This window comes from Euleptes europaea, chromosome 1, assembly GCF_029931775.1.
Source record: "Euleptes europaea isolate rEulEur1 chromosome 1, rEulEur1.hap1, whole genome shotgun sequence".
In the NCBI taxonomy this organism is placed as follows: Eukaryota; Metazoa; Chordata; class Lepidosauria; order Squamata; family Sphaerodactylidae; genus Euleptes; species Euleptes europaea.
The window spans coordinates 59,055,451-59,078,760 of record NC_079312.1 but is presented as its reverse complement, the minus strand read 5'-3'; the positions used below and the strand labels follow the sequence as shown (position 1 = coordinate 59,078,760).

At 46.9% G+C, this 23,310-nt stretch overlaps 1 protein-coding gene across 1 annotated transcript in view; it reads left to right on the top strand.

Annotated features, from left to right (window-relative positions):
• The window catches only part of CELSR3 (cadherin EGF LAG seven-pass G-type receptor 3), a 142,206-nt gene that overhangs the window by 57,951 nt on the left and 60,945 nt on the right, over window positions 1-23,310 (top strand). Inside the window, exons 10-23 of the mRNA XM_056846995.1 lie at window positions 59-228; window positions 846-1,031; window positions 1,328-1,438; window positions 1,883-2,051; window positions 3,297-3,438; window positions 5,211-5,331; window positions 6,178-6,361; window positions 10,693-10,794; window positions 15,929-16,023; window positions 16,841-17,050; window positions 18,211-18,394; window positions 19,318-19,452; window positions 22,328-22,508; window positions 22,738-22,905. Of these exons, the coding sequence (XP_056702973.1) occupies window positions 59-228; window positions 846-1,031; window positions 1,328-1,438; window positions 1,883-2,051; window positions 3,297-3,438; window positions 5,211-5,331; window positions 6,178-6,361; window positions 10,693-10,794; window positions 15,929-16,023; window positions 16,841-17,050; window positions 18,211-18,394; window positions 19,318-19,452; window positions 22,328-22,508; window positions 22,738-22,905 (2,158 nt within the window). The remainder of the gene's footprint in view (window positions 1-58; window positions 229-845; window positions 1,032-1,327; window positions 1,439-1,882; window positions 2,052-3,296; window positions 3,439-5,210; window positions 5,332-6,177; window positions 6,362-10,692; window positions 10,795-15,928; window positions 16,024-16,840; window positions 17,051-18,210; window positions 18,395-19,317; window positions 19,453-22,327; window positions 22,509-22,737; window positions 22,906-23,310) is intronic.

The window sequence follows — 23,310 nt, the reverse complement described above, 5'->3', positions numbered from 1 at the left end:
GCTTCTTCCATCTCAAGCTTCTGACCTCTTGGCCTCCTGTGTACTCTTCCTTTTTCAGCCATGCATCATCCCCACCATTTCCAAGGCAACAGCATCCTCTACTGGGACTTCAAGAATGAAGTGAAAATCTCCACTCCGTGGTATATGGGCCTGGCCTTCCGAACACGCCAACTGGATGGAGTGTTGCTTCAGGCTCATGCAGGCCAGTACACAACCCTACTCTGCCAGGTACTCTACCAGTGTCGACCAGTATAGCATCTAATACTCTGCTGCTACCAAAGCTTGTAGCCAATGCCCTGAGATGTGTTCATGTCCTCTAAAGGAAAATGGAGCTCCTCTGTAAGTGTGGGGTTAGCTTTTAATGCATAATTGAACACTGGAAGCTGCCTTACCCTGCATCAGACCATGCGTCTAACAAGGTCAGTATTGTCTACTCTGATTGGTAGCAGCTGTCCAGAGTCTCAGACAGCAGTCCTGCATATCACCTACTACCTGATCCTTGTTTTGTTTTTACCTAGAGGTGCCAGGGATTGAACCAGGGACCTTCTATATGTGGAGCAGGCATTCTAACACTGGCCCGTGGCCTGCTACTGCAGCCAGGGTTCCTACACATTGCCTCTCAAGAAATATAACAATTGGCCCCCGTTGGAATCTGCAGTTTACCATGTTGTGTGCCACAGCAAACTATTTGAATGTGTTTAGGCCTGCCTGAACTCAGCACCCTTCCCTCCTAATGTGCAAAGCACCGGTGATGAATTAGGAACAAGAAGTAGGGCTAAGATGTGCTGCCTCAGCCTTGCGTACTGGGAAGACTTTGGTTTGTTCTGACTTTGTTATATCTTCAGCTGGACTCCGGCCTGCTCTCCTTCATGGTGAACAGGGGCTCCGGACATATCACTAAGCTCCTCCTGGATCAAATGCAGCTGAATGATGGGAAATGGCATGACCTGCAACTGCAGCTACAAGATGTACGCAGTGGCCGAGAGACACGCTACATCATCACTCTCAATCTGGACTTCGGAGTCTACCAGGTGAGCCCTGTGGGTGTACACTGTGGGAAGCATAGGACTGAATTCTGTTCTGTCAATCATATTCCCTTCCTCACTTTGAGACCTGATTTTCTTTGTTCCTCTGCTGGTATACATGTATGGTCACTGCTAATGATGCCGTTCCTGGCCTATGGCTAGGAATTTATGGAATCAGCAGAAAACTGGTTCTGACCTTTATAGAGAAAGGGCTTGCTAGAAGATGAGATGTTAAATTTTTAGGGGAGTGATATAAGCAACAATGTGCTTGAAATTCCTGTTTATCTGATTTCTTTTCTCAGGACACCATAGCTGTTGGCAGTGAGCTGCATGGCCTGAAAGTAAAGCATCTCCATGTTGGGGGAATCTTAGATTCTGGTAAAGTGCATCGTGGTTTGGAGGGCTGCATCCAGGTGAGTTCCCAAGAGCCCCAATCATTCATGATTTAATTCAGAGATGGGCAACATTGACAAATGGGAAATTAAAATCCCTAGATCAGATGCAGTGCAGATATCTCCTTTTCCAAGGATAGCTTCTCTCTGTGGATACGTATGAGTAGGATAGCTGGTGCCTTGAAACACTGAGAGTCAGGTCTTCATTGGAGAGAAAACAATGGCATAACTCGGCAAGGGCTGATGGTTAATTTTCCAGAATACTTTCAACCATGGGAGATGAGGGCCAAAAGGGTCTTATGTATTTACTGTTGTGGGAAACTTAAGATCTTGGCAGCACAAAAGATAGAGCGAAGGGCACTCTGGTAAAGCTGGAGTGGATCATGCGAGTCCAAGTTCTTTTTAATTAAAATCCAGGTCCTCTTTGCTGGGAAGTTTGAAATGCCTTTTGCTTTTGGTTTCCAGGGAGTGCACCTAGGTGATACACCCACAGGGAATGCGCTAGTCAAGCCCAGCAGCACTTTGAACGTGGAGGCAGGGTGTGCCGTGGTCAACCCTTGTGACTCCAATCCTTGTCCAGCCAACAGCCTATGCCAGGACAAGTGGCAAACCTACTCTTGTGTGTGCAAGCCAGGTAGGAGGCGAACAAGCAGCGTGGGCTGCAGCTTTTATGGAATCCCACTCCTACACACGAAGCCAGCTGGGAGACCTTGGGCTAGTCACAACACTCTTAGAGCTCTCTCAGCCCCACCTACCTCACAGGGTGTCTGTTGTAGGGAGGGGAAGGGAAGGGGATTGTAAGCCAGTTTGATTCTTCCTTAAGTGGTAGAGAAAGTCGGCATATAAAAACCAACTCTTCTTCTTCTTAAACACATGAAGCTGCCTTATACTGAATCAGACCCTTGGTCCATCGAAGTCAGTATTGTCTACTCAGACTGGCAGCAGCTCTCCAGGGTCTCAGGCAGAGGTATTTCACATCACCTACTTGCCTGGTCCCTTCAACTGGAGATGCCGGGGATTAAACCTGGGACCTTCTGCATGCCAAGCAGATGCTCTACCACTGAGCCACAGCCCTTCTTCCTCCTCCTCCTCCTCCTCCTCCTGTTCCCTTTCTGACTCTAGCCATTGCTTGGCTTCTCCACTTATATTCTCTTTCCAGTTTGTATCCTTTTCAGTATTCCACTTACCATTCTTTTTCTTTAGCCTCCATGCAGGTATTTTGCCACTGGCGTTTAAGAGTATTCATGTGTGGTATTCCTTCCTATTTACCCCACATTATATTTCCCTGTCGTAATAACTTGTTTATGCCTTTAGCCAAGTAAAAGCACTCATCTGCTCAAACTGAGGTTGTAAATCTTTTTAGAAATCAGTAAATTGGAGAAAAGATTCTTTTACAAAAGAGTCTTTTACAATTTGGCCACACTGTTTAATAATTCTTCTTACTGCTAGGAATGACTGGACTTGGAACACTACAAAGTGATATCCAATGTCCCAAGTTCCCTCCTCTTGTCACCTTCCAGTATCTTCACTTACCCAAGGCTTCCTCAAACAATCCAGTCATTGGGAAATGAAAGTAATTTCTGAATTCAGTAATCAACTAAACCAATACTTTGGACCAAAAATATGTAAATCAAACAGGAGCGCATAACACCTTCATAGTTTGCTTAATGTATTCTGAATGTGGCCTTTGGCTTTCTTTGTTGCAGAATTTTAATTGTGGTTGGGGGCAAGACAGAATTCAGAAGGGTTTGCACTGAGAGCCACCCCAATAAATTCCAGTCTGCGTTAGAGAATTATCCCATCTTCGAAGCATTTTCTTAAAGGGTTGCCCGAAAATGTGTGCTGTTTCTGGCATGCTGGTGTCTGTCTGTCCTTCCAGGTTACTATGGTACGAGCTGTGTTGATGCCTGCCATCTGAACCCTTGCAAGAACAAGTCGGTGTGTCGGCGAAAGCCAGGTTTACCCCATGGCTATGTCTGTGAGTGCGGAGAAAACTACTTTGGACAATATTGTGAGCACAGGTGAGATTAGGGACCATTTGGTGTATGTGCTTTTTTTAAGGAATGTATTCATTCAGAGATACTTCAGCATCCTGCATGCCTAACCATGAAATGTTTCTCTACCTCTGAAGGATATTCCTCTGTTTAAATGGGCTCTTCTGTTCCAAGGATCCTTGCACAGAGAAGGAAAACCAGACTCCTGTTTCATCTATTGAATATTGTTAGGGTTGCCAGGTCCTTGCTGGAGATCTCCTGCTATTAACAACTGATCTCCAGCCGATAGAGATCAGTTCACCTGGAGAAAATGGCCATTTTGGCAATTGGACTCTATGGCATTGAAGTCCCTCTCCTCCCCAAACCCCGCCCTTTTCAGGCTCCACCCCAAAAACCTCCCGCCTGTGGCGAAGAGGAACCTGGGAACCCTAAATACTGTTCTTTGTATATTTCTCTTCCGTGTGCTGGTTTATAGATTATTATTTTTTAATGTAGCAGACCGCACTTACTTGAAAGCCTAAAACTTAAGAGAGCTGTCCCTTGGAAGGCTCAGGCAGAATGAGCTTTTGTTTCTAGCTGTTTTGTTAATGCAGCTTGTTACCTCTTTCTTGGAGAGACTATAAAGCACCGGGACTCATTCCCCGTGGCCTGCCATCTATGCTACTTTTCATAGCTGATCAGACCTTTCCCCCAGCTTCCTGTGCCTTAGAGACATGGTTGTTTCTAAAACTGACCAAATATTTGCCCGTTTCATTTCAGAGGGCATAAGTACTGTTTCTGAGATGGGGTGAATATTTCCATCCTGAAAACCATGCCCTTGATTTTGTGAACTTAGGCAGATCATGAGAGGGAGGGCAGGAAGGGGTGAGCCAGTGCTCGGCTCTCGTGGCCCTTTCTGACATGCCCAGGAAAATGCCAATCGCCAATTTGGGTCAAGAAGGAATTTTCCTCCTGGCCAGATTTTTAGTCTTCCTCTGGGCATAGAGCAGGGGTCACTGGGAGGTGTGGGGAGGAGGCAGGGGGTTGCACTAGATGACCCTTGAGGTCCCTTCCAGCTCATGGATGTTTCTGTAACCATGGCCATTGTATTCTTGGTCTAGTGCTATCTGGGAGGGAGAGACACTGGTATTCTTCCCAAAGGATATTCATCCCAGCAAACTGGAGATACCATAATAGATGTGAGAACATCATGGCACTACCTAGCCAGATGTGGAAGTGTAAAGCCAATTGAGAGGGAGGGTAAAGCTTTCTGGATCAGTACTTTCCAACTGCTGCAAATCAGCACAACACGGAGTGCTTTTTTAAAACTGGTGATGAAAGTTTTTGCAACACCCCCCCCCCTTTCAGCCAAGGTCATTATGTACATTTCGTTAAAGGTATTAGTCATCTTTGTATAAAACCCTGTGAACAAAGTGACTTAACAAAAATGCAAAACAACTAATATTAAACCCCAGCAAGCTAAACTTTAAAAGAGGTAAATATCAAAATCAACTAAAGCAGAGGTTCCCAAACTGTGCTCTGTGGAGCACTTGGTGCTCCGCGAAACATCTCCTAGTGCTCCTTGAAGAGATTGAAAAGAAAAATACTACTGTCATTTGGTTTAGTATATAGGTGCTAGGTGAAAATTAGTGCTCCGTGATGAATTTCTCTCCTGAAAGTGCTCCCTGACTCAAAAAGTTTGGGAACCTCTGAACTGAAGGTTTGCATGCGATTGTACTTTCACTTGCTACTCAGACCATCAACAAGGCGGTGCCCTGGATGCAGAGCATCAGGTATCCCACACCCTGTGTCTCTTGCAGGATGGACCAGCAGTGCCCCAAGGGCTGGTGGGGAAACCCGACATGCGGACCCTGCAACTGTGATGCAGCCAAGGGATTTGACCCAGACTGTAATAAATCCAACGGGCAGTGTCATTGTAAGGTGAGGTTCTGGATCAACCTTTGACAGTTTGCTCGTAATCTGTAATATTGCCTTTCCTCCACGTCCACTTTTTAATACAGTTCGTTTCACTCCCAGGATGATTTCCTCGATGGAAACCCATGCAGGCTCCTTGCAACATTCATCTTTCCCCCTCTCTCGGCCCTCGCAGCCTCTGTTAGCACACACCCACTCCTAGATCCCCACTCCAATGCTAGGGGGAGAGTACATGGAAAACCCTGAATGCTTGAGAGGCCCAACAGCGAACCACTTCTCCTCTTAGCACCTCAGAAGTGTGATGGGCAGGGAAGATTCAAAGCAGAAGTTGGCTAAAAGCATTGTGGGAGGACAACCCTTTCTGTAACAGAGGAAGTCACTGTTTGTAGCACTGTATGGTCTTCCTGTTCATCCTAGCTGACTAGGCTGCCTCTGCTTTCTGCTGTCCTAACTGTGCCCCTCTCTTTATCCCACCAGGCCTCCCCCCCCCCATTCTTCCACTGTTTCAATAGGCTCCTTTTGTGGCCCGCACCTAGGGTTGCCAACCACCTGGTAGTAGCAGGAGATCTCCTGCCATTACAACTGATCTCCTGCCGATAGAGATCAGTTCACCTGGAGAAAATGGCTGCTTTGGCAATTGGACTCTATGGCACTGAAGTCCCTCCCTTCCGCAAACCCCGCCCTCCTCAGGCTCCGCCCCAAAAGCCTCCCGCTGGTTGCAAAGAGGGACCTGGCAACCCTACCCGCACCCCTTTCCTGCAGTCTTGTTAGCCCTTCGCTCCCACCGCTCCCCCTCTTCCTGTGACCCGGCTCTCTAACCACCTTCCCTGCTCCTCTCCCTTCTTCCCACAGGAATTCCATTATCGTCCTAAAGGAAGTGACACCTGCCTTCCCTGTGACTGCTACCCCATTGGCTCCTCCTCCCGTTCCTGTGATCAGGAAACGGGCCAGTGCCACTGCAGGCCAGGTGTGATTGGCCGACAGTGCAACAGTTGTGACAGTCCCTTTGCAGAGGTGACTCCCAGTGGTTGCCACGGTGAGTTTGTGCCAGGGGTACAGCTACAGTGCATATTTTAAATCAGGTCCAAGGCTGCCTCCTCTCTCCCTATCATAGTATAGAATTTAGCCCTCTGGCAGCTGCCTCATCAATCAGAGCAGGGTTGTCTATCTCTGGAAAAATAAAATGATCATTTAAAATTATGATGGGATGGGTGGAAAACTTGGGGGCAGATGGCAACCACTGTAAGGCGAAGGGTCTTTTGTGCTTCATTTTAGAAGGAGAAATGTGGCCCCTCCTCTCAGCCCATGGTTTTAGCATTAAAATATGGAAAAGTGGAATACTAAAACCCAGAAAGATTGTGCAAGGCCCTTTTTGCATGGTCAATTTTGATGCTCGCTCAAAGCTCGTTTTTAAAATGCGACTTTAAAAATGCCTATTCCCGGTCCTGACGCAAAAGGAGACATTCCACCCCACCCCCACTCGCCTGCTCCTTTGTTCCTGTTTGCATTTAAAAAAAAGATGGCGCCGAAGTAGGAGCGTGCAGCAGTTGCTCCTCCTCAAAAGGGTTTTTTTGCCCAATTTTAGAATTAATGATTGACTTTTATACCAACTGATGAGAAGTTTTGGAAAGCCGGCTGATAAAGGCATTGGTTGGAGAGCTTACCAGCGGCTCCAGAGTTTGTTTTGGTCTATTTTACCATCACCCTCGGAGTTTCGGCCTCCGCTGTTTCCTCCTCCACCGCCGCCTCTCAGCTGTTGTCTTTCAGTTGCGGTGCTTCTGAGCAAGTGAGCAAAGCAAGCAGCCATTTCGGAGGGCTATGAAAGCTGAGACAAGTGCCTTTGACCGGGTGAGAGCTGGAACTCAGCACTTAGGATTTCATCCTCAGCTTAAGAGCCCAATGCAGTGGCTGCAGCCCAGGCTCGCAAGGCAGCTTGATGACCGGGCGAGGTCGGGGCTGTACTGGGCCAACCACCACCAGAACAGTTGGGAGGAGAAGGGGGCCAGCCCAGCTGACTCACCCAAGAATAGCTGCTTGTGTGGTCTGCTTCATTGCCCCGCTGGATTATTGTTGCCTCCTGCAGTCCTCATCCCGTTGTTGATGTTGTCGGCCATCAGGAATTGCTGGAGGCTATCCGAGAGACTTTGGTTGCTTTCGGAAAGTGCCGGACTACTTCGGAAATAGCAAGACGAAACCAAGTTCGATTGAGACTGCATGATACCATCTCTCGTCTCCGCCCCTTGCATTTTAGAGCCTGTCACCATCTGGCCTATGGGGAACTAAGATCTTGGCGAAGAAGGCGGGGGCGTTGGACTCTGGTGGAGGGTTGCATTGAGGAGGGAATACTCAGTACGCATGAGCTGAGTTATTCCTGTTTAGACCATCTAAGACCTGCGGCTCTAGGTGTTGCTGGAGGGGAGAGGGAGCTGAAGGGTTTTTATCCTTTGGAATCCCCTGTTATGTCCAATGCTGAAGATTATCAATTGGCTTCTTTTTGTTGTTAAGATCTATAATTGTACCCATCCCAGTCAATTATTAAGCTGAAGTTAGATAGATTAGGAATTTTTAGTCTATATCTTAGTAGTTAGTTAGGGGGCGATTGAGGGTATAGAGTGAGTGGGTATTTTTTTTTTTATTGCTGGTATTGTATGTGATCTATTATTGTGGGTTAGATTATAGTGCTGCTGGATTTAGCAGTTGGAATCATGACATCGGAGATAAGGGAGGCCAGCCACGGGCTGGGGATCCCAACCATCGGGGGGCGTGTGGGGTACGGCGGTGGGAGCAGATTATATAAAGGAAGGTATCGGAGATACGGATATGCTCGGATGCCTTCCAATCTGCATCCCATCCTGAGAGACGAAGGTAGGGGGACCAGGAAGTACCCGTCCCCAACACTGCTGTTGTGCAATGCCAGGTCCATTAATAATAAGACCGGCACACTGCATGATTATTTTGTTGTGCAGGGTGCGGACCTGGCTTGCGTGACTGAGACCTGGGTGCAGGAGGGCAAGGTCATCGCCCTGAAAGAACTGACCCCCCCCCCAGGTTACTCGGTCCTTCACCAGTCTCGGAAGATGAGCCGGGGGGAGGGGTGGCTTTGGTCATTCGGGAGGCTTTCTCCTTTAGGACCCTTCCTGACCCAGAGATTCCCGGCATTGAATGTGTTGGTTTTGTGTGGGAAGCTGAGGAGAACTTGGCTATCTGGCTGGTGTACCGGCCACCTAACGCACCGGCAGATACCCTGTCGAGCTTGCTAGAGGCGGCGGCAGTCTGGGCCTTGGAGTTCCCCAGGCTTATAGTACTGAGGGACTTCAACGTTCATGCTGATGCCACCCCTTTTTCGCATGTCCCAGACCTGGTGTCATCCATGGAGGCACTGGGGTTCTCCCAATTTGTTTCGGGTCCTACACATTAAGCAGGCCACACGCTGGATTTAATTTTGAGGTTGGGATAGGTTTGGATCTGATGCCCAGAGAGGAGGTTCCATGGTCAGATCACTTTGTTCTTAAGGCTCAGATAGACCTTCCACCCACACCCTGTTTGGACAGCGAGCTGATTTATGCTCGCCCGCAGAGGCTTATGGATCCGCTCGGATTCCAGAGTGTCCTGCGGGATCCTGCTCCCCCTGGCAACTCCCTTAATGTGCTTGTGGAGAATTGGCATGAGCGGTTCTCCACGGCCATTGATGAAATTGCACCTCGACGCCCTCTTCACCCCCGCCGAAACCGAGCCCCTTGGTATTCTGAGGGGCTCCATAGTATGAAGCGGGAGCTTAGACAGCTAGAGCGAGTATGGCGGCGAACTCATGACGAAGCCGCAAGAGCATCTTATAGGACGTTTATGAAAGCCTATGAGATGGCATTGAAGGCTGCTAAGAAGGAGTTTTATGCAGCCTCAATTGTGTCCGCTAGCTCTCGCCCGGCACAATTGTTTAGGGTAATTCTGTCCCTTACGTATTTAGATAGACAATCAAATATAGTTAATTTGACCCACAGCTGTGAGGCATTTGCGAGCTTTTTTGCGGATAAAGTCTTGTCGCTCCGCCAGGACCTCCCTGCCAACTTTGATACAGTATGTGAACTAGAGGCCCCTTGCCCGTCTTCTGGACCATGTTTAGACCACTTCAGGCGGCTCTCAGTGTTTGATGTTGACAGGATCCTGTTGGCTGTGAGGCCCACCACCTGCCTCTTGGACCCGTGCCCTTCCTGGCTGATTAAAGCTAGTTGGGAAGTGGTACGGGCTCCCCTGGGTGAGATCATCAACTTGTCCCTGAGTTCAGGACTTTCCCCGGGGCGCTGAAAGAGGCGGTGGTGCAACCGCTCTTGAAGAAAACAACTTTTGATCCAACTACTACCTTACTACCCATACCTGGGTAAGGTAGTTGAGAGAGCGGTCGCCGAGCAGCTACAGGAGTTCCTGGATGAGACATCGGCAACAGAGGTTCTGTTGCTCGGTCAGGGTGACTTGGGGATGGGGTGCCAGCTCCCGGCTCTTGACAGTGCAGAATTAACACCTGCACCTGCCGTCAGGAGCCTGGGTGTGATCTTTGATGTCTCCTTAACTATGGAGACTCAAGTCACAGCCATGGTCAAGGAGGCATTTTACCATCTCCACCAGGCCCGGCAGCTGGTGCCTTACCTTTCCCGCCCAGATCTAGCTACGGTTATCCATGCAACGGTCACCTCTAGGCTAGACTACTGTAACTCGCTCTACATAGGGCTGCCCCGAGGGCAGCTGCAAGGGTTTTTTTTTACATCTTTGCTGCCCTCCTCATCCTTCCCCCACTTTTGAGCTGGGGGGGGGGCGTTTACACTGCCTGGCCGGGTCTTCAGTGGCTCCTATTCCTATTATAAGAATGCCATCGTGTTTTTATCTTTGTTGTGTTCAGATATTGTGGTTTTAGCTTATGTTTTATGGTTTTAAATGTCGTTACCTGCTCTGAGCCTGGTCTGGCTGGGAATTAGGGTGGGCTATAATTGTAATAAATAATAATAATAATAAATCAATTCCCTTGGTAGCTCACAGTCCAACATTCTTTAATTGGTTCTATAATTCTTTGCCCTGCTCCCCCTTCCCCCAGGTAGGATTTTCTCATAATGCCATCATACATGCATAAAATCTGGCCCTTTATTATATCTGTGATACTTCACGATCTAGGTTTTATACACACACACAAGTCCACATATATATTATTTATAAGCATTGGTATATACTATTAAAACATTAGTTTAATTCTCTTTCCGTTTATGCAGGAAAACACTGAGGAGTGCTTGGCCTTTTCTTTGAAGGGCTCTTCATTCTATCTTTGGAACCGAGCTCGCCCCCTTACTCCAAATGACCAGGTTTCTGTGTTTGCCTTCACAGTGCTCTATGATGCATGTCCTAAATCTCTGAAAGCTGGCGTGTGGTGGCCCCAGACCAAGTTTGGCTTGCCAGTGGCAGTACCTTGTCCCAAAGGTTCCTTGGGTAAGCTTTTCAGCAGGCAAATGTGTATAAGGTAGTTCTATACTGTTAAGTCTTCTCTGCTAAGATACTCCGTCTCCGTCTTATATAGTGATTAATTCTTTCTGTATTGCCATTCTTCACTAGCGGTAAACTTTTGCTTCTTTGTGCTACTCTAGCTAATTGCTGAGAACCATTGTTATCCATAAGGGGTTGAAGCAGTGGAGGCTTATAAAGTAGAATCAAGGATGGTTGCCCTGGTGAGAACAGTCATGAGAGCATAGGAACTGCACTACAGTGATACAGCTGAAGTTCAGAACTGGGGAAGTCAGAGTATAACATTTCTCAGGCCAGAAGCTCTGAGCTAATTATGAGTTGATCTCAAATGCCACCAACATTTGGGCTTAGTCGATCATTAGTTGATCCCTGGCTTGAGCCCTTCCCCCTGATGCAGTTGTCTCCTAACCTTCTTTCATGCTCAGGGCTGGCCCAGGGGCTTCTGAGACCACAGGCCTGCTGATTACTTGGCTGGGCACCCCACCACCACTCACTTGGCTGGGCGCTGCCCACTGCCACCCATCCACCTGCCAGCTGTTCTCTGACCCAGCAGAACCTGGGCCAGAAGGGCTCCCAACTGCCAGAGGGATGGAACGGAGCCTGGTGTGATGGAGCAAGCAGCCCCCGGAGCTCCCTCTTTCCCTCAAGGGGGCAGGGCGGAGGAAGGCAGGCTAGGCGAGCTGCTGCTGGGGTCTTCAGTAGGCCCTGGAACTAGGGTTGCCAACTGCCAGGTAGTAGCAGGAGATCTCCTGCTAATTCAACTGATCTCCAGCCAATAGAGATCAGTTCACCTGGAGAAAAATGGCCGCTTTCGGAATTGAACTCTATGGCATTGAAGTCCCTCCTCTCCCCAAACCCCGTCCTCTTCAGGCTCCGCCCCCAAAATCTTCTGCCGGTTGCGAAGAGGGACCTGGGAGCCCTACCTGGAACCCTGCAACAGCATTGTGGTCACAAAGATCCCTGAAATTTCCAGGGACTCTGTACTAGAAACGCTATTGCTGCCAGGGACAGTGACTATGAGGGGCTTACAATGGCTTTGGAGGTGTGAGTCCTCTAGTTGTAAGCTTTATTATGTTCCTGATGATATTATGAGGAGCATGATGAAGCTTGGAATGGGCCTCTGTATAAAATGAGCTAAAATGTGTCAGTTCCAAATGATCTAAATTAGCTTATTTTAGGTGAGTTCATCCCAAAATGAGCCCGTAGAAGGTGACCTGTCTGTAACCCGTACAACCTCTATTCCTTTCAGCAAAGTAGGGCTGACGTTTTTTGTGTGATTAATATGAGTGATCAGCCTGTGGCACAGCACTTGGCAGAACATTCTGGAAAACTTTGTCTGTTAGGCTCAAGAAAGAAGTACCTCTCCAACAAGCGGCAAAAGTCACACTGCTGTTAGCAACCATTAGGTGCCCAGATAGGGTTGCCAACCTCCAGGTTGTGTGCCTAAACCTCCAGGTGATGGCTGGAGATCTCCTGCTATTACAGCTGATCTCCAGGCGACAGAGAGTAATTCACCTGGAGAAAATGGCTGCTTTGGAAGGTGGACTCTATGGCGTTATACTCCACTGAAGCCCCTCCCCTCCCCAAGAGAGCCAGCGTGGTGTAGTGGTTAAGAACGGTGGTTTGGAACAGTGGAGTCTGATCTGGAGAACTGGATTTGTTTCCCCGCTCCTACACACGAAGCCAGCTGGGTGACCTTGGACTAGTCACTGTCTCTCAGCCTCACCTACCTCACAGGGTGTCTGTTGTGGGGAGGGGAAGGGAAGGTGATTGTAAGCCGGTTTGATTCTCCCTTAGGTGGCAGAGAAAGTCGGTATATAAAAACCAACTCTTCTTCTTCTTCAAACCCCACCCTCTTCAGGCTCCACTCCCCAAAATCTCCAGGTATTTCCCAATCCAGAGCTGGCAACCCTATGGCCAGAGCTGGAAATACATTTGATGCAATATAACTAAGGATCACATGAGGGAACATCCTGCTTTGTTCCCTCTCTACAGAGGCCACACTCCAGGAAACACTCACTACATGTACGTTGCTTTTAACACTGTCACTTTTCTCTGCATTTTTCTCTTCTTGTTGTGCAGGTTTGCGGGGTACAGGTAAGGCTTGTGGCTGACCCACTTTCCTCCTCCTGCTTTATAAGGGCTGCTCTGTGTGGCTTTTCCATTCCCTGCTTCCTGCCTGAGACACCACCAGACCCCCCACACTTTCCCCACCTGTTGCACGGGCTGCTGGCGCTACGACTAATGCCTTGCCTGGCTCTGGTTTCCTCGTAACCCCGTGTGAACCCCCCCTCCCTTAGCTCCCTTACCTTTTCACAAAACGCTAACCTGCAGAAAACCCACTTGCCGTCACAGTCAACCCGCTTAGCTCATTTGCACATTGCCTTGATGCTCTTTCATCCGTCTTGGATGGCCTAACGTACCGCTAAGTTCTGATGCTCCAAGCAATGGATGTCATATTGTGCCATCAGTGCTGGTGCTGTTCGTGATAACTGATGGTGTGGGATGTGAGTTGTTGCCTTCTCTCTGCTGTGGGCCTTGGCCAAAGAGTGGTATTGACAACTGGAGAAAGCTAGTTAGAACTTGAGAAAGGAGGCTGATTGCTGCCTGCTGCCTTGTCTTTCTCGCTATTGGATCATTCAAGGGAAGCTAAAGGAATTCTTGGCTACCTCTTAGAACTAAAGGCTGTTCCACTCATTATCCTTCTCAAGGAGCTGCAGCCAGTCCTGACTTGCTAGATGACTGATACACATTTTTAGAAACATTCACATGGTGCGTTCATGCTTTACATTTTTAAGTATATACTTAATTTTTTTTTAAAGAAATGTATGTGCCAGTTGCATGATTCACATGAGTGCCATGTTTGCCTCTTTCTGGTAAGAAGAGGGAAAAGTCAGCATAAAAGGAGTTCAGAATCAAAAATCTAGACTAGGTAGGAAGAATCTCCTGCTTGTCATGGGCTGTGCTTTGTGAGTGGTACAAGTAGCTGGTGTGGTGCCGTGTGTAGAGTGTTAGAACAGAACTCCTTTCCAGACATGCTAACCCAAATAATTTTGGGCCAGGTATGAAGCTGCAGAGCGTGTTTTTTACCAGATCAAGTCCTGAAACACATGAAGGTACAATAAGAGATACTGAAGGCTTTTTTTATGTTGAGCTACAGTACTGCTTGGTTTACTTCATTCTCGTCTACTCTCATTGGCAGCAGCTGTCCCAGGACTTGGTTCTTTCCTTGCTTTCATGTCTTAGACCAAGGATTGACTCTGGGACCTGGTGCCTGCAAAATGTGTGCTTGGTCACCATGGAGGCCTCAGGGACCACTAGGAGAATGTCAGTGCACCAAATGTAGCTTGTGGATGATCTGGTGAACATCAGAGAGCTCAGCTGTCAGAGGAGAAGCCAATAGTTTCTAATGAGTTCTCCTGGCTCCAGCATTGACTTGAATAATCCTGGCTCTGGCAGAACTTCAAACTTTTTCTATGTGTAAAATGACAAAAATGACAGACTGACTAGACCATCTTGGAATGTTAAGGGATCACAGCTGTTGTTACCCTACTGATGTTTTTCCCATTCAGGTCATTGCCGAGCACACTTCTAGTGCCACTGGTGAGGACGTCAGTTGGCGCGGGTCATGCTAACGCTAGTGCTGGTGCTGTTTGTGCTGTTTGTGATAACTGATGGATAGCATTAAGAATGTCTTATATATAAAAAAGGATGTCTTAATGCTCCCACTAGATATCTATACTGTGTTTTTATATAGATATCAATAGCGTGGGCCTGCTGGCTTTGGTGATCCTGGTGACTTTCTAGCGTTCTAGAAAGCTGCATGGCTGTGTTGTGCCACAAATTGTTGGAATCTTGTGCTTTAGTGCAGTCTCCAGTGGTTTAACCCTTGGGAAGGTCACATTTCCTTAATTTAAACCATGTTTAGCCCTTCAAGTCACCCCTCCCCCCCCAAAAAAAAAAACCTGAAAAAAACATAGGCAGCGTCAGAGCATGTATAACCTGGCTCCTGGAAAAGTTGGTACAAGATAAATTGATGTGAATCAGAGAAGCAAGAGGGGACAGAGTGCTTAATCTTCTCCTTTCCTACCGCTTATCCATTTTTGAATTGTCCTCCAAACCTCCCCCCCTCCTTCCAATCATCCCAATATGTGTTTGCTGAATTACTCCTCTTGAATGTGTTGTAACCAAATATGTTACATTTTTCAAGCAAGCTTGATGGGGATGAAATGTACATATTAACCTCAATCCAGAGAAAGTAGGTTGTACTTGTGCCGGATGAGGTAATCCAACTAATTTATCATATGTAGATTCTACCCACATTTGGGGGGGGGAGAAGTGATCATAGCATAAGGTGGGGGTGTCACTTCTACCATCTCTGAGTGGTATAGTTTTTTATTGGAGTAGCACCTGACAAATTAATACAAGCATTCTAAGACCCCGCCCCCCCATCCCATATCTGACGGGTTCTGCAGGCATACAGTGAGAGATGGTCCATTCTCAGGTGTGCACGAGTCAAACATAGCACTCAATCTGAGGCTGATAAAATATTACCCAATAACATTTCAATTCCACATTGATGCTGATTTTCAGCAGCTATGTCTCTATCCACCCTCAAAGGCTTGAGTGATTGCTGTGGTATTCCAGAGATTTACAAATCTGGAAGAATTCACAGATTTGAGGATCAGTGATGTGGGCTCTCACCCTTTAGAAGCTTTTTATCCAGCCAATCATGGGGTAAATTATTACACCATGTGACACACTAGAGACAGGGAATCAGTGACTGAGTAATTCTGTTCTCAACAACTCTCCCAGCTTGAAAATATTTAATCTCAGCATTTGGGAGAATGCCCACAAGCTCAAATTAGTGCACATTAAATCAGAATTGTTAGCAAATTACTTGCTAATGAAATGCAGGGTTTGTACAGCCTCTGAATTGGTTCTCTCACCGGTGCTGGTCCTCAGTGTTACTGGTATTGCCGGTGCTTTGTTCGGTGATTCTGATCTGGCACGGTGCTTGTTGTCTCGGCTTTCTTTCCCTGGCCAACAGCAGGGGAATGGTCCTCTCAGTTTGTAACGTTTGTATTCTTCCTTCTCTCAGGTGCAGCAGTTCGGCACTGTGATGAGGAGAGAGGCTGGCTGGAACCAGATCTCTTCAACTGCACATCACCCGCCTTTAAGGAGCTCTCAGCACTGGTATGTGTTCTTCTGGGCATGTTTATGTGGGCGGTTGTATGGTGCTCATTGAATGCATCAGATCTGTACAAGCAACACAATATTTATATTATCCTTTAGTGACCCCCCAGTTAGTCTGGACAGCATATTCGAGGTATACCATGCATGATGTCAGCACATGGAATATGATACTATATTGTAGAGAAGGAAATGGCATGATAATAGTTTGAACCCAGTAAATTTATTTCTATCTTAGTTCAACATGGGCCTTTCAAACAACAAGGCAAAGGAAACATATAATAAAATAAAAACACTTGAGAACAGCTGCTGGGAATTAGCTAGACTTTTGGGGCTCTGGAAACTGTTTCGAAACTCAGTCTTTTATTAAGTTAGTTTGTTTTCAAGATGAGATCACTGCTTCATCCTGCAGTCCTTTTTTTTTGTGTGTGTGTAAAGTGCCGTCAAGTCACAGCCGACTTATGGCAGTCCTTTTTGCAGAGGGTTAAATAGCAGAGCCATCTGTTAACCAGATGTTATTTTTCTCTGGGGAAATTAAACTGCTGTGATATCATTTTGTGACGGAGAGTAAATGTTAGATCCTGACCATTGACACACCAGTTTTCCTTATAGGTGACTTTGCTCGAAATGGCTTGTCGTTCTCTGTCAACAATGGAAACCAGTGTGCAGGCCTCCAGTGGTCCCCAGTGGCAGCTATTGCATTAGTAGCCCAAGAAACCCTTTCCCTATCTATATAGTTTTAGTCTTTAAAGCATGAGATGGGAACTGGATTTCTGTTTTGGGATGCAATTTATAACCCCCCCCCTTTCTGTGTTGTTAGCTGGAGGGTCTGGAAAGGAATGAAACAGAACTGAATACCATAGAAGCCAAGAAACTGGCCCACCAGCTCCGGGCAGTGACAGACCAGATGGAGCGCTACTTTGGCAATGATGTTCACATCACATATCGCCTGCTGTCCCGCTTGATGGCATTTGAGAGTAGGCAGCACGGTTTTGGCCTCACCGCCACCCAAGATGCCCACTTCAATGAGGTAAGCACCTGTTCCATTACTCAGTGTATAGTGAAATTGGACGGAGGAGGATTTGGATATCTGGAATGCCTCTTTCTAACCTTACTGGCAAGTAGGACTGTAGCTAAAAGGGGTGGTGGTGGCAAGAATCGTAGGCCCTTTATTCATGGCTGTTTCCCTTGTGGTCACCCCTGATGACTTTGGGTCTTTATTTTGATTATGCATGCTGTTTCCGACCATCAGTGTCTCCCTGTGTTTTGCCCGCGTTTTCAAATTTGAGATAAAACAAGTCTCTCAAAACTCGGACAAACACAAGTAAACTCCTTCAAATTCTTCCTAAGAGAAATTTATTGAGGAAAAGTTTCACATCGTCCAGGATCTTGTGTCTACTTAACACAGTCCCTGTGACCCAGGAGGAGGGAGAGGTGGCAGCGAAGAATAATGTTGGGAATCCTATTTGGCTACCTCCTATGGCACCAAAGCAGAAGTCACAACATACCCTTCATCATAACATTGAATTCTGTCTTGTATACAGTATACAGAACTAGTACAGGCATTACTGTATCCTGCTGACCTCTGCAAATAAGTCCTCATGCAAGTGCTTCCTAGAGGCACCTGGTTGACCACTGTGTGAACAGACTGCTGGACTTGATGGGCCTTGGTCTGATCCAGTGTGGCTTTTCTTATGTTCTTATGCTTTGTTTGCAAGAGGTGTGTAATACCTTGAGAAGGGCCTATTTCCACAATTAGAAAAATCTGAGTTACTAAAAAAAGAGGAAAATCTTTAGAAATGTAATGTTGGCAATGACTGTTGTTATCATAAATAGCCTACATCTGTGGTTTTCTTGTTATCTTTGAGCACATATATCTGTAATCCTATGTGTTGTGTATGTATGCGGGGCCATTTCCACTGTATGCCCAGTTCAGTTCTTCACTACAATAAAGCGTTGTTGTTGGAACTCCGTCTCGACCTCGTGTGTCCTCCCCACGCGGACTTAACACTATGCACACAATTTTGGGAGTAGATCCCGCGGAAGTCAGGGCAGTTACTTCTGAATAAACACACGTAAAATCAAGCTGCCCTGAACTTGCTAATGGGAAGTTAATAAAAAAAAACTCTATGAAGTGCTTATGAAGGAGGATTTGTAGCTTCAAGTTCTGTCTGTCATCTCTATCCACAGAACCTGCTACTGGCTGGCAGCTCCGTGCTAGCGCTAGAGAATCGGGAGCACTGGGACACATTGCTACAGAATGATCATGGCAGTGCAGGCCTCATGGAGCAGCTGAAAGAGTACACAGGCACGCTGGCCAGCAACATGAAACTCACCTACCTCAACCCTGTTGGTGTGGTGACCCCCAATATTGGTAAGTGTCGACTCAGCTGGGGTCAGAGGGCCTGTGTAGTTTTGATACGGTGGTCCACTGACCATCATGCAGGGCTGTATGAATGCTGCTAGTCATAGGAAAGCAGCCAATAAATATAAATAAATAAAATAAAAGTGGAGACATCCAGAATAAAGAATGGCCAGTAGGGATGGGCATGATAGCTATCATGCTTCCCGTATCAGATGCAAAGCCCCGCTATAGCAGTGGAGATTACTAAGGGGGCAATCCTAAACAGGTCTACCCAGAAGTGAGTCCCATGGGTCTTGTGTGTGTGTGTGTAAAGTGCCTTCAAGTCGCAGCCGACTTATGGCGACCCCTTTTGGGGGTTTTCATGGCAAGAGACTAACAGAGGTGGTTTGTCAGTGCCTTCCTCTGCACAGCAACCCTGGTATTCCTTGGTGGTCTCCCATCCAAATACTAACCAGGGCTGACCCTGCTTAGCTTCTGAGATCTGACGAGATCAGGCTAGTGTGGGCCATCCAGGTCAGGGCCCCATGAGTATTACTTCCAGGGAATTGTCCTTAGGTTGGCAGCCAACATGACTTAAGGCATCTAAGTGACTAAGAACAGGACTGCCATGTCAGAGTCTGAGCCCGCACTTCTTCAACTTGGGCAATGATTGCATGGGATCAAAGCAAGGTGCCTGATCTGGATTACCTAGCTCATGATGATGATGATGCAGTGTTCTTCCACAGTATATCACTTTTGCTTTATTTTAGGGGTTGTAGCCCTAATATTCTTCACAGGTAAATATAAACCGGCATATTTGTGTCTATGGTTATAGGTACCTCTGAGCACTTACACATCTAAGTTTTTCAGTCAGACGTTATCCATTTTGTTTCTCTGCTCTTGATCAACTCTGAAATCTCAAACTAATTCTGTCTCCCTTTCCCCCCACGCAGTACTCAGCATTGACCGCATGGAGAATACCACCAACATGAGGAGACGCTACCCTCGTTATCACAGCAGCCTCTTTCGCGGCCAGGTCATGTGGGACCCACACACCCACATAGTTCTTACACCTCCCAAAGTAGAAGGTAAATGGCTGCTGCTTCTGTTCTCCGCCGGCCCCATCTCAATGGACCTAGAAACATTGCCACCTTCCGTGCCTGGGTTGACCTTACAATTTATTGTTTTTTGGGTAGTACCAGGGGGAAACAGTGTAGTTGAGACAGACGTGACATTGCAGATGCTCTGGCCTGGAGCTCCTGACTCTTCTTTTGGAGCCATAGACAACTTCTGCTTAATTTACTCCCAAGGTAGTTAGCATTATTAATAGGGGACAGAGCCCCTTGCTTGACAGGAGGGAAGGAGCTGGGAGAAATATTGATTCTTAGCTGAGAAGTAGCTCCTACTCAACAATTCAGTCCCCAGGCTGCAAGGACAGCTCACGGCCCCCTCTTGGTTTTAAGGGAAAGTAGCTTCCTTAGCTGCAAAAGGACCAAGAGTAGTCCTTTGGGCTTACAAGGAATAGCTAAGATCAAAACACTCCAGAGGAGTGGTACAGTGACAAAAGTGGACATCTCTGCCCCCCTTGTTATTTGTCCTCCCTCCAACTGGGGCATAAGAACGAAAGAAAGGCCATGCTGGATCCATCAAATCCAGCAGTCTGTTCACACAGTGGCCAACCAGATGCTTCTAGGAAGCCCACAAACAAGATGACTGCAGCAGCATTATCCTGCCTGTGTTCCAAAGCACCTAATATAATAGGCATGCTCCTCTGATCCTGGAGAGAATAGGTATGCATCATGACTAGTATTCATTTTGACTAGTAGCCATGGATAGCCCTGTATCCTCCAGGAACATGCCCACTCCCCTCTTAAAGTCTTCCAATTTGGCAGTTCCAAGGGGCAAGATAGCAGTGTGGCACTTGGACCCACCTGTGAGGGGGCATTACTTTAAACAGTCCTATGGAGATTACAACTTTTTTGACCGAATTAAAGCATTAAACACTAAATCACAGTGCTGCTTGGTACTGAATGCTCCCTTGAAGCATTCAGTCTTTGGAGGGCACAGCCCTCAGTCTCTAAGGGAGATATTGAGGTTTGTTTGTTCCAGGTTAAAATTGAAACCCTGTATTTCCCAGCCAATAAACAATTAATGTATTGGTTCTTGTAGGTTATCCGGGCTGTGTAACCGTGGTCTTGGTATTTTCTTTCCTGACGTTTCGCCAGCAGCTGTGGCAGGCATCTTCAGAGGAGTAACACTGAAGGACAGTGTCTCTCAGTGTCAAGTGTGTAGGAAGAGTAATATATAGTCAGAAGGGGGTTGGGTTTGAGCAGTGTCATCGTCCTGCAAAGTATTAAAGGTAATGTGCAAATCATTGTCCTGTAAGGATCAAGATAATGTGCTAATGAGGGTGTGGTATGTTAAAGTGGAACCATTATATCCTGAAGTGATCTGCTAACATGTGGAATCCAAGGCTAATCTGCATGGCTATTGTGGACTGTAGTCTTTGTTATTCTGGAGGTTTTCAGGACAAGAAGCCAAGCCTTATTCATTCTTAAACTCTCCTCTTTTCTCTTAAATACTGACTTTGATGACTATATATTACTCTTCCTACACACTTGACACTGAGAGACACTGTCCTTCAGTGTTACTCCTCTGAAGATGCCTGCCACAGCTGCTGGCGAAACGTCAGGAAAGAAAATACCAAGACCACGGTTACACAGCCCAGATAACCTACAAGAACCAATGAACTCTGACCGTGAAGGCCTTCGACAATTAATGTATTAATCAAACTTTTACTTTAAAATATTCAGATAATCTATAAATTCACAGAACACTGGCATGTCCCATATAAATTAATCCTGTATAAGAATGCATGTTGTTGCTATTTTGCCGAAGTTGGCTTTAAGTAAAAAGGTTAAGTTTCAAAGCTTCCTAGCCCCAGCTTTGTCTATTAAGGGAAATGCATATTTCACTGAATTCCAAATCTGAGAGATTCAGAGGTTATAGAGTGTGGCCATCTTATACAGATGCTATTACATAAGTCAACACATGAGGGGCTGTGGCTCAGTGGTAGAGAATCTGCTTGGCATGCAGAACCTCCCAAATTCAGTCCCCGGCATCTCCAGTTAAAGGGGCTAGGTAAGTAGGTGTGAAAGGCTTCTACCTGAGACCCTAGAGAGCCACTGGGGGTCTGAGTAGACAATACTGACTTTGATGGACCAAGGGTCTATTCAGTATAAGGCAGCTTCATGTGTTCAAATGCTTTATTGGAGAGGGGCCGTAGTTCAGTGGTAGAGCGTCTGCTTGGCTTTCAGAAGGTCCCAGGTTCAATCTCCAGCATCTCCAGTTAAAGGAACTAGGCAAATAGGTGATGTGAAAGACCTCTGGAGAGCCGCTGCTGGTCTGAGGAGACAATACTGACTTTGATGGACCAAGGGTCTGATTCAGTATAAGGCAGCTTCATGTGTTCATGACTTTATTGAGCTTTCTGATTCGTGCCTCTCTAAAGATATAATGTGATGCTGAGCATGCTCTGATAGGCACTATTTTCACAATGGGTTTTTTTCTGGGCATTAATCAACTGTATGGCATTGTTCTTTGTGCTGGGAGCCAGTGTGGCAGATGATCTCCCTTTCTAAGCTCATTCTCACAATAAAGAATACACCTCTTCATTTTGGTCCGCTTCTACAAGGCTGAAGAAAGAATAACTTCTACAAGAAACCCCCCAAAACTCTAAGCAAGATTCAGTCATGCCTTGCATGTCAAACGTATCTGTAAAGTCCACATATGAAGTGCATAGCACCACATATATAGATATACTACATTCCATGCCAACAGTGCCACGGGTTCCTTCCTGTTTTGCTTTCCTAATTCATTTTTCCTTTCCTTTTATCCCTTAGAAGCTCCTTGAGCCATTGATTTTGAGCAGCGTAATTTTAAATCTAATGTTCCTAATTCCAGCTCCAACCACCGCGGCATCTATATCAGCTAGCAGCGAAACCAATGACACCATGGAAAGCTCCCCCCCAAAACACTCCCTGCCAGAACCTGAGCCTGCCGTAACCATCCTCATCCTCATAATCTATCGCACACTTGGAGGGCTTCTGCCTGCCCGCTACCAGGTGGATCGCCGCAATCTCAGGTACCAACTCCTGCTTATTTCTCTACTGGGCTCTCTGTGAGGCTTCCAAGCGCTGCCAGCTCTGGATGGGTACCCGGTGGATGTTTGCTATCCAGAGTGACTAGGAAGCCGTTTTCTTGGGATCTGCAAAGACAGCTCACACTCCAGTAATGTCATGACACTTGTAACAGTCTACCGTCAATTGGTGCCAAATGGCATCCTGTAACAAGGCTTCTTTTGTTCTTTACAGGCTCCCCAAAAACCCTGTTATGAATTCCCCCATCATGAGTGTCTCTGTGTTCAGCAACCACACCTTTCTCCAGAGCACTTTGGAGACGCCCTTAGTGCTAGAATTCCGCCTGCTTGAGACTGTCAACCGCAGCAAGCCCCTCTGCGTTCAGTGGAATCACTCTAGCCAGTAAGTTGCACTGCTGCCTGCACCAGGGCTTCTTCCCTCTCTCTTTGCTCTCCTTTGCCTTAAGACTTTGGGAAGTACACCGGAAGAGTCCACAGGGCCCAGAGGACAGATCACAGGGCTTGCCACCGGAAGCCTCATATCTAGTCCTGCTTTTTTGCATGACACTGGAAAAGGTGCTTTGCTTGTCTGTGCCTTAGACAAAGTTCATGCATAAATGTTCCTCTCCCAATATCCACGTCAAGGTTTGAACATGTGGAACAGCCCTCACAGATCAAACACAGACAGAGGTTTTATGTCACCTCATCTCAAATGCCAGAGGAGGGGGTTCAACATTCAGCCATCAGTCATCATGTGTGAATTTGCTTTCGGTGTCCCTTTCGCTTAAGAATAATGCTCCTTGATTTT